This window comes from Eurosta solidaginis, chromosome 3 (assembly GCF_040869045.1).
Source record: "Eurosta solidaginis isolate ZX-2024a chromosome 3, ASM4086904v1, whole genome shotgun sequence".
NCBI lineage: Eukaryota > Metazoa > Arthropoda > Insecta > Diptera > Tephritidae > Eurosta > Eurosta solidaginis.
Genome location: NC_090321.1, coordinates 267953984 through 267968591, shown reverse-complemented (window position 1 = coordinate 267968591; position 14608 = coordinate 267953984). Strand labels below are relative to the sequence as shown.

The following is a 14608-nucleotide window of genomic DNA, read 5'->3' as shown; positions in this document are numbered from 1 at the left end:
GTAGCTCTTTCAGCAGCTTTGATTCTTTTTAATTGCGAGAAGGATCGTTCGGCAGAACAATATGTGATCATTAATGTAAAAAAATCCGAAGAACTATTTCTATGTTAGGAAATACATCGGCTAATTGATCTTCCATTAGAATCTTATACAAATGACTATGAGTTTTTTGCGCATCAGTGTATCTGGAGTTCACGTAACTTTGAAATTATTTCATTCAAATGAAAAATTCTTCCAAATCTGTAGAATAAAAAAAAAAACTATGTTATTTATAGCTTCGTGGAGGTCTCCAACACTTAGAGAAAAATTTATGAGAAATACAAATCTCTCTGAAACTTCCATATACACCTTCGCACATCCTTTGATTTCTGACTGTGAAGATTGTCGATGATTTCAAGGAAACCTTTTGTCGTAAAATCATCGCGAGACGAAAATTCTACTTCTGGAGCATTTTCGTCATTAGGTTGTTTTTTTTCTACGACGAGTACGTTTTATGATTTCTGCGTAACCTACGCCAGGTACTAATTGTTTTGTTTTTTCACGGAATGAAACTAAACTCTCTTCTCACAATCCGTAAAAAAAACACACGTTTGCAAATCAGCTTTTTCACTTTGCAATGACTTACTGAACGCATAGCAGTCAAAATAGAGTTGAAGCCTGTTCCAAAAATAACCGAAATTTTTCTAAATAAAAACAACCAGTGTACATTTTCAGATAATTCTTTTTTATTATTCAATATACTCTCCTTTCAATTCGATACACTTCTTTGCGTGCTCATACAATTTGTCAAATGAGTCGGAAATGTCCTTTTTAGGGACCTTGTCTAGTTCGTCGCCTTTTGAATGCAGTCAATTGAGTTTTATTTATTTGAGTAAAAATTATTTTCAGTTCTGATATTTATCTTTCACTCTCTAGAATTTTATGTTTGTAAGAAAATTTTATAAGTCTTTTTCATTTTTCGGGGGCCCCATAAAATCGAAGGCGCCATGCAACTGCCTGTTCTGCCTACTTGTTAATCCGACCGTGTAATCAATGCTCATTTCATTCTAAATTATGTAAATCTTATAGCGTTTTCTTTTCTGGCTAAAGTGTTACGCTTTTTGTACGCCGCGCAAGGGTTGTTGTTCTATTCTAAAAGGCAACGCATTTACGGGGTATTTCGTTCTTTTGTGAAAATTGTTGCCTGCTCGCAACGCAAAATCGTTACACTTTTACCCTGTATAAAATGGCGGTGTGGCAGTGCAACTATGTGAAACTCTCAATTCGCTCTTAAGTTCCACATATACTCTGTTAATATGAGTGAATATGGTGAGTTGAAATGTTCTTTGTAAAAAAAAATTTAAGGCGCGATAACCTTAGAAGAGATCTAAGGCCGATTTGCGTCGTGCTCCTCTTGATTTTCCCTACAAATTGGACGGACGGGACTAAATGTTTTATGTCGACTCCGAACGGCATCTGCAAGGCAGATGAGTTTTCACTGAGAGCTTTTCATGGCAGAAATACACCCGGAGCGCTTGCCAAACACTGCTGAGGGGCGACCCCGCTTAGAAAAATTTTCTTCTAGTTGAAAAACCTTATTTCTAAAATTTTCATGTTGCTTTGCTTCGCGCCCCGGGCATAAGGCGTGGAACGCTATTAATGTCAAATACTTCAATATAAAATGTTAGCGTTGGTTGCAGTTGTAAGTTGAAAGTTGGTTCTGTTATGCAAACTTTATATAAGTTTTATATACCCAGAAACAGTAAGCTTTAAGCTTATACTGCACCTGCACACTGCACCTACCTACTTCGTTTGATACGTTTCGTGTTATCGACTCACCAGCCAGCCAGTGTGTCGCACTCAGGTCGTTGGCATTGATGCAATCATTGAGTCAAGGTTGCTTCCGTATTTTTTTTTTTTTGTTGGTCTAGCGATGATTGTTGATTGTAGTTGTATGTCTGTATGTTTTATTGTCTGTTGCATTTAATTTTATTTTATTCAAGCAATATGCCTTTTGTAATGCACTTATCACATATATACATACATACATAAGCGTTTGCCTACATATTTTGGCGTATATGCACAGGTTATTCGTATTTAATTTACTGTAATTTATGTACCTAAACAGGATTTCAATGTTAAAGTTGGCATTGATTCTTTTCACGTAGATTGGAAGGAGTACAATATTCAGGGCCATTTAAGATTACGAGTTTGGGTTACTAAGTCTGAGAGGAAGATGAAAAACCTCTTATTACCGATTCTGAATCAGCTCTCTAAAAAAGGCCTATGGGGAGGGGCTTGTGAAATAAAGATAGTAACTATTAATTTAATAGCCAAGCAATGTGCGGCCTTTTCTGCAGCTATCCTTAAGTATCTGGTTTCGCCTTCGTCGGACTATATTTTTTAATATGAAGTAGGAGGTTATTATTCCGGATAGGGATTATTGGTTGAAGGAGCCGCCGGACCTGAGCGATAGGCGGCAGATATAGACTGATGGCTCCAAACTGGATTATAAGGTGGGTAGCGGTGTCTTTGCATCTCAACTAGGGTGGAATCTATCATTTAGCCTACCCGATCATTGCAGCGTCTTTCAGGCGGAGGGGGCTGCTATAAATGAGGCCGCTGATCACCTGGGGAAGGCTGCTCACGGCTATAACCCAATTTATATTTACTCTGACAGCCAGGCTGCACTAAAAGCACTTGGATCGGTCACATGTAAGTCCAGGACAGTAGAGAAGTGCCGCAAATCTTTTAACGAGATCGCTGAGCAAACTTCCCTCAGTCTGGTATGGGTGCCTGGACACTCGAATATACCGGGAAACGAGATAGCTGACGAACCTGCAAGAGGGGGCACATCCGTTCCGCTTTCGTCGTCCTGGAAGGGATTGAGCATGCCGCTCGCTACCTGTAAGCTCAATTTGAAAGGGATTTTCCTTTGGGAAGCGGGTGTGAGATGGAGCAATCTTGAATCCTGCTACCACTCCAAGCTCGTGTGGCCTGAATGGGACGCAGTCTCCTTCTTTTTGGTAGGTATATCTGTGGTGGTTGGACTTATAACCGGCCACATAGCAATCGGGAGACACGCACAACGGCTGGATGCTCCCTATAATAATTACTGCAGGAGCTGCAAAGACGAAGAGGAGATAGAAACAGTCAAACATTTTCTGTGCGATTGTCCCGCGCATTGGCACAAGAGGAAGAAATCTCTGGGATCTCCCTTCTTTCACGATCTTTGTGATCTGGCTAAGTTGGATCCTAAGAAACTCCTGACGCTTGCTGTATCGAGCTGTTGGTTTGAGTAGGGGAGAGATCCACGTGGTATCAGAATGGGACCTTTTTTGGCCTAAGTGCACTGGTGTTCGCACCGGTGGCCACTCTAACCTAACAATTAATTAGCGCTTAACCATAGAGTCGATTTTAACCGATGCTTAACAAGTCACGCCACCTTCCCATGTTTCGTTTTCCAACTAAGTGAAGGTCTTCCCTTCTACTGCTTCCAAACGCGGTTGCTGACGGCAATCTTTTTTTTAGCCAGAGCGTCTTTTTCATTCTCATAGCATGTCCTAGCATAAGCCTTAGGGCTTTTACTCGTAGCACAATCCTCAAGTTTCCATAAAACTTATACATTTCATAATTAACATAACATCATAAATAAGGCCATACAACCCCTCTCGACACCATCCACTGAGATCATCCTGATAATCAGTCACTTGTCATATAAGTCCGGGGAATGGATAAAATTAATTTTTATTAGATTAAAAAAGGCTTATACTGCACGCACCTAAAATAAGAAGGTTGTGTTGGTAAGTTAAAATCCGATTTTGACAGTTGATAATTGATTTTGGTCTCCAGAAGCTCTATAATTCCCGGTTCCCTTTTTTTATATAAAATTTTCCTTGTAACAGGTGTTAGATAGATAGATTGATGCGAGGTTATGCACTGCGTCCTATTGGTTTATTGTGCCCTCATTCTCTTCACCGAGTTCCCTGAGAAAATCTAGGGGCCTTATTATGTAACTCGATTCGAAAAATGTTAATCCGAATCGACTTAAGTACAGAATAAGACCCCCGAATGGAGCTCGGCTTTATATCTGTTTTGTAGCGATAAAGACACTCCCCGAATGTTATGGGAGTGTTATCGATGTTATTGATGCTTTGCCGGATATAGATTCGGTTCTTTCGGGTAACAAACATCTCGGTAACGATTTAATATGACCACATTAAACCTCTACGCCATCCCGCCCCCATCCCTAGTTCCAAAGGGGAACTTGGGGTCGCCAGAGCCTCGGCTGCTAAATACACAGGATACGCCAAGGGCAGCGAGGTTGAAAACTGTATAGAAGCTATAAATTGCCTCGGCATCTTCTTGAAAAGGTTGCGCCACAGACTTGTGCCTACTTTCAAATTTTAGCGATCCAAGGATCCTTAATATTTTTTCCGCTACTGCGTTGCATTCGTGCAGGATATGGTCTGCAGTTTGATCCTCGCTGTCACATAACCGTCAGTGATATTAGACCATATACCCTGTTTGTGCATGTGGCTTTTTAGTCTACAGTGACCTGTGAGTATGCCTGTTAATATTCCTAGGCTACGTTTTGGGAGGTTAATCATGTCCTTATAACACTTTGCGTTGTATCTTCAACTGCCAACCGCAGTGTTGTTCTCTGAGGTAAGATGAGCTGGTCCGTCCGCTTGCTGGTTTCTATCTACCTCTCTTTGGCCAGCTACCCAAGCCAAGTGAATGGTGTTATTAGCCCCTAGACGATTTAATCCATCTACTCACACAAGGTTAGGCCGACCTGGCTGCCCCGTGTGGACCTCACATAGACTGAATGAGTCAACGGTAGACCTGCAGCCTTTTCCAGTATATGTTTTTAAGCCCAGGTGACAAAACTGGTGGCGCGTAGCACACAAGCGGCTGGCCAATGGCTTTGTACGTGGTTAGCACCGTTTCGATATCTCTTTCCCAGGTGCTGCCGGCAAGCGACTTGACGATTTCATTGGGGATTTGTACTTTAGATACAATTTCAGTGGCATGCGTCTTGAAGGTGAGAGTATTATCGAACGTCACTTCAAAGATCTCTGGGTGACTGACAGCGGATAGCGGATAGCGGAATTCCATCGACGTGAACGTCCAATATTTGCGTCATCTGTCCACGGCCACTGTGGATTTTATCGGTGATAATGCCAGGTTGCGCGAGGTGAGAAAATTATAAAGACCAAGGAGATAGTTGCTTATGTTGGACACTAATTCATTCATGAAGGACCAGGTCCCGTTGCCATGATCGTGCAGTCGTCGGCATATGAAATGATAGTAACTCCTTCTTGTGGGGAAGGGAGCTTTGATATGTAGAAATTAAACAGAAGCGGGGATAAGACAGCACCCTGTGGTATCTTCAGTTTAATTCTCATAGGCTTTGAGATTTCGTTCCTAAATTTTACCGACGTTTGCCGACCATTTCTGGTCAATCTTTTTAGACAAGGGGAAGGTGTGACCTTTCTGTGACTGTGTCAAAAGCTTTTGACAGGTGGAGGGCCACGAGCACCGTGTTGTTGTTGTTGTTGTAGCGATAAGGTTGCTCCCCGAAGGCTTTGGGGAGTGTTATCGATGTGATGGTCTTTTGCCGGATACAAATCCGGTACGCTCCGGTACCATAGCACCATTAAGGTGCTAGCCCGACCATCTCGGGAACGATTTATGTGGCCACATTAAACCTTCAGGTCATTCCCTCCCTCCCTACCCCCAAGTTCCATGAGGAGCTTGGGGTCGCCAGAGCCTCGTCTGTTAGTGAAACAGGATTCGCCGCGGATAGGTGAGGTTGACAATTGGGTTTGGAGAAGCTATATATTGCGCTGGCAACCTGAAAGGTTGCGCTACACAGCCCCTTGAATCTGGTAGTTTAGTCGCCTCTTACGACAGGCATACCTACCGCGGGTATATTCTGATCCCCTAACCCGCTGGGGTCACGAGCACCGTCCTGAGTGTCTATGGCGTTTAGCGTGATGGCAGTGCTACGCATATTGCGGAAGCCATGTTGATGGGCGGCTAGGCGAAGATTCGCCGTGAAATGAGGGAGCAGGACGATTTCAGATGTCTTCGCTACTGGCGAAAGGAGTGATATCGGTCGATATGACTCGCCTTCGCTAGCTGGTTTGCCAGGATTTAGTAGTGGAATTATGCTTGACATTTTTCATTGTTCGGGAATGACAAAGGACTTCAACGACAGGTTGAAAACGTGCGTTAGGTAGTTTACTCCCTCAGCTCGCGCATTTCTTCGAATCATATAAAGTGTTATCGGCGAAAGCGATGGATATTTAATCATTGTGGTTTTGTTGGATTGGGCAAGCATTTGATGGTTGACCACAGCTTAGCAACACCCGCAAAGAGGTTGCAGATCTTTAGATGCTCCTTCCATTTGGCACGTTTGTGTTCATTCACCAGCCGCATAATATACAAGTGAGACTCCTAATGTGGGGTTCTCTTGGGGGTGAGTTGTCTGGCCAGTTCACGTTCTCTTGCTAAGTCTGCAGCTTCAGCTGGAAAATGCGGTACGATTTCTGGTATTCTACCGGCCGGAATAAAGCGTGTAGAAGCTGATGCGATGGCTTTGCAGAACGCATGCTCGCCTTGCAGCAAAAGAGGTGATACAATCAGCAGGTCGCTGTATTGAAAGGATTATGGGCAGGTGGTCAGGTGCTCAAGTAAGCATCGGCTGCCATTCGACACAGTTTATGAGCCCTGCGCTGACGATGGAAATGTCTGGAGAACTGTGACAGTTACCTGCAACTCTAGTTTGGGCATCGCGGTTAAATTGAGCTAAACTCATTTAATTTTTGATTGTCACCCGTGTGCCTCAGGGCAGCCATTTGGGCCAGTCCATTACTTTTTTAAGTTTTTAAAATGGATAAAAAACTCAAGAAAGAACAAGGCGAATTCAATACTCCCATAAGCTGATTGTTTTTTCTTGAGAATTTCCAAGATGTCAGTTAATCGAGGTTAGGTTAGGTTGAACTGGCCGGTCAATAAAGACCTTACATAGACTGAATGTGTCCATAGTGTTTCCATAATTTGTTTGACGTCCAAACGGAAGAACCCCAATGAAGTGCCAGGACATACGTTATATATTAGCTACGTTCTCTTGTCAAATACTAGCAGTTTTCTAGGACCCAGCTTAATTGCTGCCTCGAGATCTGGCAAATCTGCCGCCCTAAGCATTGACCTGGCGAGTGCAGGACACGAACACAGAACGTGCTCAACCGTTTCTTCCTGTAGCTCACACTTTCTGCACTTGCTATCACTGACGAGGCCTAACTTATAAGCATGTGACGCCAGAAGGCAATGTCCAGCCAGAATGCCCATCGTGAGCCTTAAGTTTTCTCTCTTCAGAGATATGAGCCACTTTGTGATTCTAATATAGTAGGCCTTGCACATGATCTTAGAAATGTTGCAGCCCCGCGCTTTTAACTTTAAGATAATCGACATCAATGCTATTTTTCTTTTGATTTGACATTCTTTTGCCGACGATTTGGGTTTAATTTGCCTTTCCATCACTTTGCATAAATTCGCATTGGATGGGGTGAGGTGTAGATTCAAGTAGATATTTGGGAATCTTCGACTATTTAATTTTTGTCAAAAAACCTCGAATTAGGGCGAACTTTTTTTAGGCCTTATGCGTCCTTCCTAAGAACATCCATACCATATCTCACTGTTATGATTACATTTTTGGTATATACTACATATGTACATATTTGATGTTCTTCTTCCAGATGGCAGTCCCATGCTACGGCAAGGTGATACCGGTGATTGGGTTGGCACATTTGAAGGACACAAAGGTGCCGTTTGGGGTGTCGCGCTAAATAAGAATGCCACGTTGGCTGCTTCCGGTGCTGCTGATTTTACTGGAAAAGTTTGGAATGCTATCAATGGCGGTGAAATCCATAGTTTTCAACATAAACACATTGTAAAATCTGTTGCATTTGATACAAACTCAGAAAATATTGTCACCGGTAGTAATGAGAAATTGGTACGTGTTTTCAATTTGGAACAACCTCACGCCGAACCGGAAATGTACGCTGGTCATACAGGTGCTTTGAAACGTGCTCTCTTCTGCCGCGATGATAAATGCATTCTAACAGCAGCTGAGGATAAAACTGTACGTTTATGGGATCGTTTAACTGGCAACGAGGTACAGCGACTACACTTTCCTAATAATCCCAATAGCCTTGAAATATCAGCTGATAATCATATACTGACTATCACACATGGTTCAACCATTAGCTTCTTGGAAGTGGACACATTGAAAAAGCTGAAAGAGGTGAAAGTGCCGACAAATGTCTCATCGGCTAGTTTGCATCCAGATAAACATGTGTTTGTGTGTGGAGGTGAAGACTTCAAAATGTACAAATTTGATTATATAACTGGCAATGAAATTGGTGAGTTGACAAACGAATACTTATTTTCTAAATATATCTTTTTAACAAATCATTTTCCTCGCTTCAGAATCCTTTAAAGGACATTTTGGTCCAGTACATTCGGTGAAGTTTAGTCCAGATGGTGAACTTTATGCTAGTGGCTCTGAAGATGGTACTTTGCGTCTGTGGCAGACAACTGTAGGCAAAACTTATGGACTCTGGAAGTGCACCGAACCAGGAGAATTAAATAACTCATTAAATTCGCCACGCGAAGTACATGCCAATTAAGTAACGGTAAAGCTGGATGTGGGTACAACAACCAATACAACAAATCCACATTAAGAAAGTAACATTTCTTAAATTTTCAAATTTATTGAATATTTTCTCTGCATTACTTAATGAGCAACAAAATCAGCATTTTGCAAAACTATCATATTTTATATTATACAAAACGCATTGCATGATTGAATGATTTGTAATGAATTATTTGGAAAAAGTAAATACATAAAATTCTGTATTAAATTAGAACAAAAATATAATTTCATAAATACTTTTGTATTATTTTATATTAATTAAGTAGCTGGCAAAATACTGAAGTTAAAATGGAAGATAAATTAATTTTCCATTTTGACTTGCGCTTAACAAATAAATGGATAAACCGTGGGTTGAGCATGTGCTTTAGTATGTAATACAATAAGTGTGTTCAAATAAATGCGAACGTACACATTTTCGTACTTGATTAATTTACTGTTTTTTGTTTACTAAAATTTAGATATATTATATTCCCATTACGATTTTCCTCGTTTTTGTATGTAAACAAGTCGTACCTATCACGACGGTGTCAGACTGATGTCATTCATAGTCGAATCCGAAAGGATTGGTGGCAAATGAATTATGGATTTAATATTAAAAAAGTGCATTTGCTTCTTAGCATACGATGAGTTCGTCCTACCCATCAAAGTTTTAAAAACACCAATGTCGGATACTCGTATAGGAAAGTTTTCCCATGTAAATTATTAACTTTGTATTCGAAAACTTGTGCCACGTAAAATAGTTTGAGCAAGCTTTTACTGTTGTCGTCTATATTTATACATGAGTGCCTGTTGCCCAACCGTGTAGATAGATTGTTGAAAAATTTAATACTTCTCCGTCTTGGCGTATCTCCGGCATGTGTTGAAGATGATCAAACCACCGCGATAAATTCAAGTAGTTTTCCTTTTCAATAGGCGTGAGAGATTTCTAAAAAAAAAAACAAATAAATGCTTTTTTTAAAGAATTTCTCGTTACATGATGTTGTCTTGGCAGCTCCTGGCAGCCAATATCCAGTGTAGTTCACTGTACAACGTGTAATTGTCTGTGTGGTAACTCCTTCTAGAGGTGGAGTTTTGATTTGTAGAAATTAAACAGAAAGGAGGATCTGTTCTTGTGTTAACAATGATTCACCCCATTCAATCCGTGCGACCACTCACTAATTGTCTCAAAGTCCTCTAAAGTGATTCCAAGGAAACGATTAGTTTCAACAGGGGTAGAATGATGCATCTCTAAAAGCTGGCAAAAGGAGCTCCATCATTCAAGGTTTACCGGCACCAGCTGTGGGGTGCTCTTCCAAATTGGTTTTCTTGTGTTGGGGGTGTTGTACGTTCCGGTAACAGGCACCATTAAGGTCATAGACCGACCATCTCGGGAATGATTTAGTGTAACCACATGAAACCGTCATGGCCATAACGCAACCTAGATCTATGCCGAACTTGGGTTCGACAAAACCTCGCCTGTTAAAAAAACAGGCTTCGCCACGGGTAGGTAAGGTTGACAATTGGGTTCGAGAAGCTATATATTGCGGTAACAACCTATTGGAAGGGTTGCGCTACACAACCCCTTGAATTAATTTGGTATTTTAGTCGCCTCTTACGACAGGCATATCTGCGGGTTTATTTTAAGCCCCTAACCTGCTGTGATTGTCCTCAAGCAGTATACGTACGGGATTTGACACAGTATTAGCTTTAAATTTTTTAAAGTCGTTCATATTCGCCTTTTTAAACCAACTACTCACGTTGGGCATTCAAAGTTTATGAAATCGACTGTACAAGTTTCTATCCCTTACCATAGGCTGTTTAATTTGAATGCGAGAGGTCGTGGATCCAGTACTAGGCCGACTGCTTTGAGAGCGACTTTTTTACCCCTCGAATCTTTGGGTCTAACGATAAGCATGTCTATCATGAGTATACTCCAAGCCCCTTAACTAGCTGTGTTCGACGTCTCCTGACTGGATAGTATAAGCTTGATATACGAAGCTATTGTCATTAAGGTCTGGATCGAAAAGATTGTACGGTGTGGTGTACCAAGCGAGTTGTACTGGGATTCAAGGGGTTGATAAGCGCAATTAACATCTTTCGAGGCTCAATTGGTCGCATGTCGTCATAACAAATCGTTCCCGAGATGGTCGGGCTTGGCCCTCAGGGAGTGTCCTAATCGCTTCAACAACGTAAGGGTTGGATGGCGTTATGGCCTAGAAAGTTCAATGTGGTCATATTAAATTGTTCCCAATAGGTCGGGCTGGCACCTTAATGGTGCTTGTTACCGGAACGTACCACATCTATATCCAGCAAAGGGCCATCAACATCGATAACACTGGCCAAAACCGTCGCTAAGTGTATTTATCACTCCAAGTGCAACAACAACATGAAAGTTGTACTGCTCCTATTTCAGACTACGATATTTTTAGGAACATCGCACGTTCGGAAATACCATCTCGCGTTATATCACTGGGATTCTGTCGGCTCTATATACATATGTACCAGTTATCTTTGAAATGAGTTATACCGTTGCGATGGTGTGCTAAAACAATTTAAAAACCCATCATATGTCTCGTCTACCAGAACCCAAGTACCGATATCTAAATCTAAAACTGACTGATTTATCCAAATACCACTCACCATTAAATTGTGGATGGTATAAAATACAGCTAGATCTGCTAGCGTTATAGAATATCCCACTAAGTAGGATTTAGAACTTAACAGTTTATTGAAGTCTCTTAGTATTTGTTGCGAAATGTGCTTGTCTTTAGAACACGGCACCACATACAACACTGCAAACTCAATCCACTGATACACCTCAGCATTGATTTCACGCGTAGCTGAACTGTTACGTGCTATCTCTGACTGAGACTCCTGTGCCAAGGCATTGAGGATAGTGGCGAAGCCCGATACGGTTTTGTTATTGTTAGTGCGTGTGATGACCTGAAATAAAATTTTAATATATAACTACAAAAAATGCAACTGAAAAATATTGTTTACTTTTTCCGAATCAAGATTCAATTTTCCAGGCGGCACACCAATGGAATTTGCAATTTTTGTTATTGTTTCTATTTCACACATGTTTGGATGGATAGACGGAAGCGTTGTATGTCTTCAGTTTCTTATTATTCGTTGAAGTAAAATTTGTTTTTTTAATAAATATACCCTCACTCCACGTGAACGTTTTGGCAACAAATTTTGTTTATTAAACAGCTTAAAACAGCTGTTGGGGTGGCGTTGCCATATGCATATGGCAATCCAATTAGATATTTTCGAGTAAATATTTCATTCGTGACCATTGTGAATTCAAGTGTTAACGTGAATGTCTGTGATTCAAACAAGTGTCACCCTATTAGGGGAATTAAAAAAAAAGGAATAATTCAGCCGAAATCTAACCACCCACCACCCATAAGTACCGAGTCAATAAGCTCGGTGCGGTTGCGGCAGATTTCCCAAAAGAGAAGTCGAGTGGATAAAGGTGCGAAATCGAGAGGGTGAGATTAAGAATTAGCCAGCAGGACAGTAATACCTATATGACACTACTTTATTTTCGTGTATTTTTTCTTCTATTTTATCTTCAATTTTTTGTCGAACTCCCCTACAACAATATTGAGTATCATCTGATCAGCAATGTCAACCTAACGATCAGCGCCTCATACAAACTTTCTATCACAAACTTAAGGGGACTTGCGCAAATGTGATGTAAACAACTGTGTACGTGTGAGTTTTTGTCTCCTTCTTATACACCAACATGACCTACTGCTTAAGTATATGGCAGTACTGCTCACTCTCATTCCTTTTCCTGGATCAGTGCTGACACTCTAACTATCAAAAAGTGTCATAAATGATAGTTTACTGTAGATGTCAGGTTTGACTGTTATAATATCATAAATGACCATTGTTATATTCCGCCAAAAATGAAACAATGCTTTTTGCTTTTTATTTACTTTATTTCATTACGTTTTAAATTTTGTACGTGATAAAAGCATACGTGTTTCTTATTTGTTTAAAATAAAAATTTTTATAAGAATTCGAGTTCAGAATGTTCAATTTAAATTCAGAAAATAACAAAACAAAAGAAGAGCGCTTTCCTCATGCGGAAACACATTTAAAAATGAATCACCACTAACCACTATTATTTTTCGCGTATCAATTTTTTGAGTGCGCCCCATAGATTCCGACAGCTTTTGTTATTTTTTAATATTATTTTGTTACGGTCTGCTGCTACGATCTACGGCTACGATCCACTTGGGAGCGTGTTCACGCGAACACACCTAGCGATGTGGCGAAAGTTGCGATAAAAAGATATCGAAAAAACAAGAAAAAGACAGACCGGCCATGACTACGAAAAAAATCGGCCCTTTTTTGGAGATTGAGTTTCCGCCGCATACACATAGGGAAAAAAAAATAAAAATTCGGTAAGAAAAACTAAATCAAGAAAAATCGCCGAGTTGCCGGCCAAATCGACACCAAATTAGATGATGGTGGTAAAACGTATTCACCGATGGTGTTTTTAAATGATTATTGGGACTTACAACGTGAACATTTCCCATCAATGAAACAACGCCAGAATTAGATCTGCATTTTAACCTATCAACCATTAGGCATGTTCAAGTGGCAATTGTATGCTGCGCAGAAATAAAAAAAAAAAAACAAAAGGAATTGGGTGGTAATATATCTTAACCTAGGAGGACACTACCACCGGCGTAAAGGCCAGCACGAAGCTTTATCGCCACCTGGGTCTTTTGTTCACCTCGGACCACCGCGCCAACCACCACCAACGGTGCCTACTATTACCACGGGCATCACCATCGGTAGTACCTCCCCCAACTCCTTCATAAGCGCAACCACGAGCGCAACAACCATCAGACGTACCGCCACACCAGTTGCAACACACGTAGCGGGGCCACGTACATAGGCTTGAGGCCATTAAGGGTAACACCAACAACAGGCGGTTCCACCGACCCCAAGACTAGCGCACCTTTATTAACTGCGCTCATACCGGCAATAATACCAGCCGCATCCTTATTAGCCGCGCTCATGCCGGCAATAACACTACTAGCGCATCTTTATTAACTGCGTCCATACCGGCACTAACACTACTAGCGCAACCCTTACCAACTACGACCAGATTGGGCTACAATAAACCTGCTACAATGACAATCACAGGACAGCGAATATAGGCCTGCGGGCATTCCAATTGCGATAACGAACATCAGCGGTTAAAGCGGTGAGTTCGTTCCACTACTGGACTAAAATTATGTATTTGTAGCCTTAACCTTTTTTTTTTAATTATATTTTTGACTCCGCAACATTATATAATGTTAATGTAACCACAACTAAATTAAAAGTGAATTGTTTATATAAAACACAAAGACCAATGTGCTAAATACCTTTGCACTGTAAATAGGATTGCAATTTGGTAGAAAAATGGAAAAATGAATTCCCTGTAGTTAAAGGCACTAATATTAAAAAAGCATAAAAACAACTCAAGATTGATAGTAATGTAAAGTTTATGACCTATAACTAAAAACCCCGAAGATCAATTTAACGTAACTATTTAGTGTTGCAAAAAAGGGTACAAAGCTAATTAAAAGAAAAAAAAACCATATTCGAGTATATATCTATGTAATGTTTAAGTCATAGTAAATTGCCTTTTTTCTACAAGAAAAAATTTTAACCAACAAAATAACAAAGCATATTTTAATGGTCATGGGGATACAATTTATACTGCCTGTGAAACAAAGAAAAAGGTGTTTCAGGCATTAAAATCTGCTTTGCATTGTGGTAAAATTTTACTAATACATTTTTTTTATTGATGCCATCGTGGCGAATATGATTTTGGAGTGAGCAAAAGTGTTGATATTGTTTCGGTAAGGAATAAAGTTTTATTGGTAATTCAAGCTCAGTTGCATTATCAGTAAAATG

The 14608-nt window shown here is 40.6% G+C and overlaps 2 protein-coding genes across 2 annotated transcripts in view; one reads left to right on the top strand and one right to left on the bottom strand.

Moving 5' to 3' along the window:
• wmd (serine-threonine kinase receptor-associated protein wmd) overlaps positions 1-9130 on the top strand; it is a 38167-nt gene extending 29037 nt beyond the window's left edge. The window contains exons 2-3 of the mRNA XM_067776374.1: positions 7743-8408; positions 8476-9130. Coding sequence (XP_067632475.1) covers positions 7743-8408; positions 8476-8675 — 866 coding nt within the window. The 3' untranslated portion in view covers positions 8676-9130. The remainder of the gene's footprint in view (positions 1-7742; positions 8409-8475) is intronic.
• AIMP3 (aaRS-interacting multifunctional protein 3) lies at positions 8939-11901 on the bottom strand. Its single transcript, XM_067776375.1, has 3 exons — positions 11681-11901; positions 11321-11623; positions 8939-9626 (listed from the first exon to the last, which is right to left on the bottom strand). Exons 1-3 carry the CDS (start codon positions 11759-11761, stop codon positions 9474-9476), a joined length of 537 nt encoding a protein of 178 aa, XP_067632476.1. The 5' UTR covers positions 11762-11901; the 3' UTR covers positions 8939-9473.
• Between the last annotated feature and the right edge of the window lie 2707 nt (positions 11902-14608).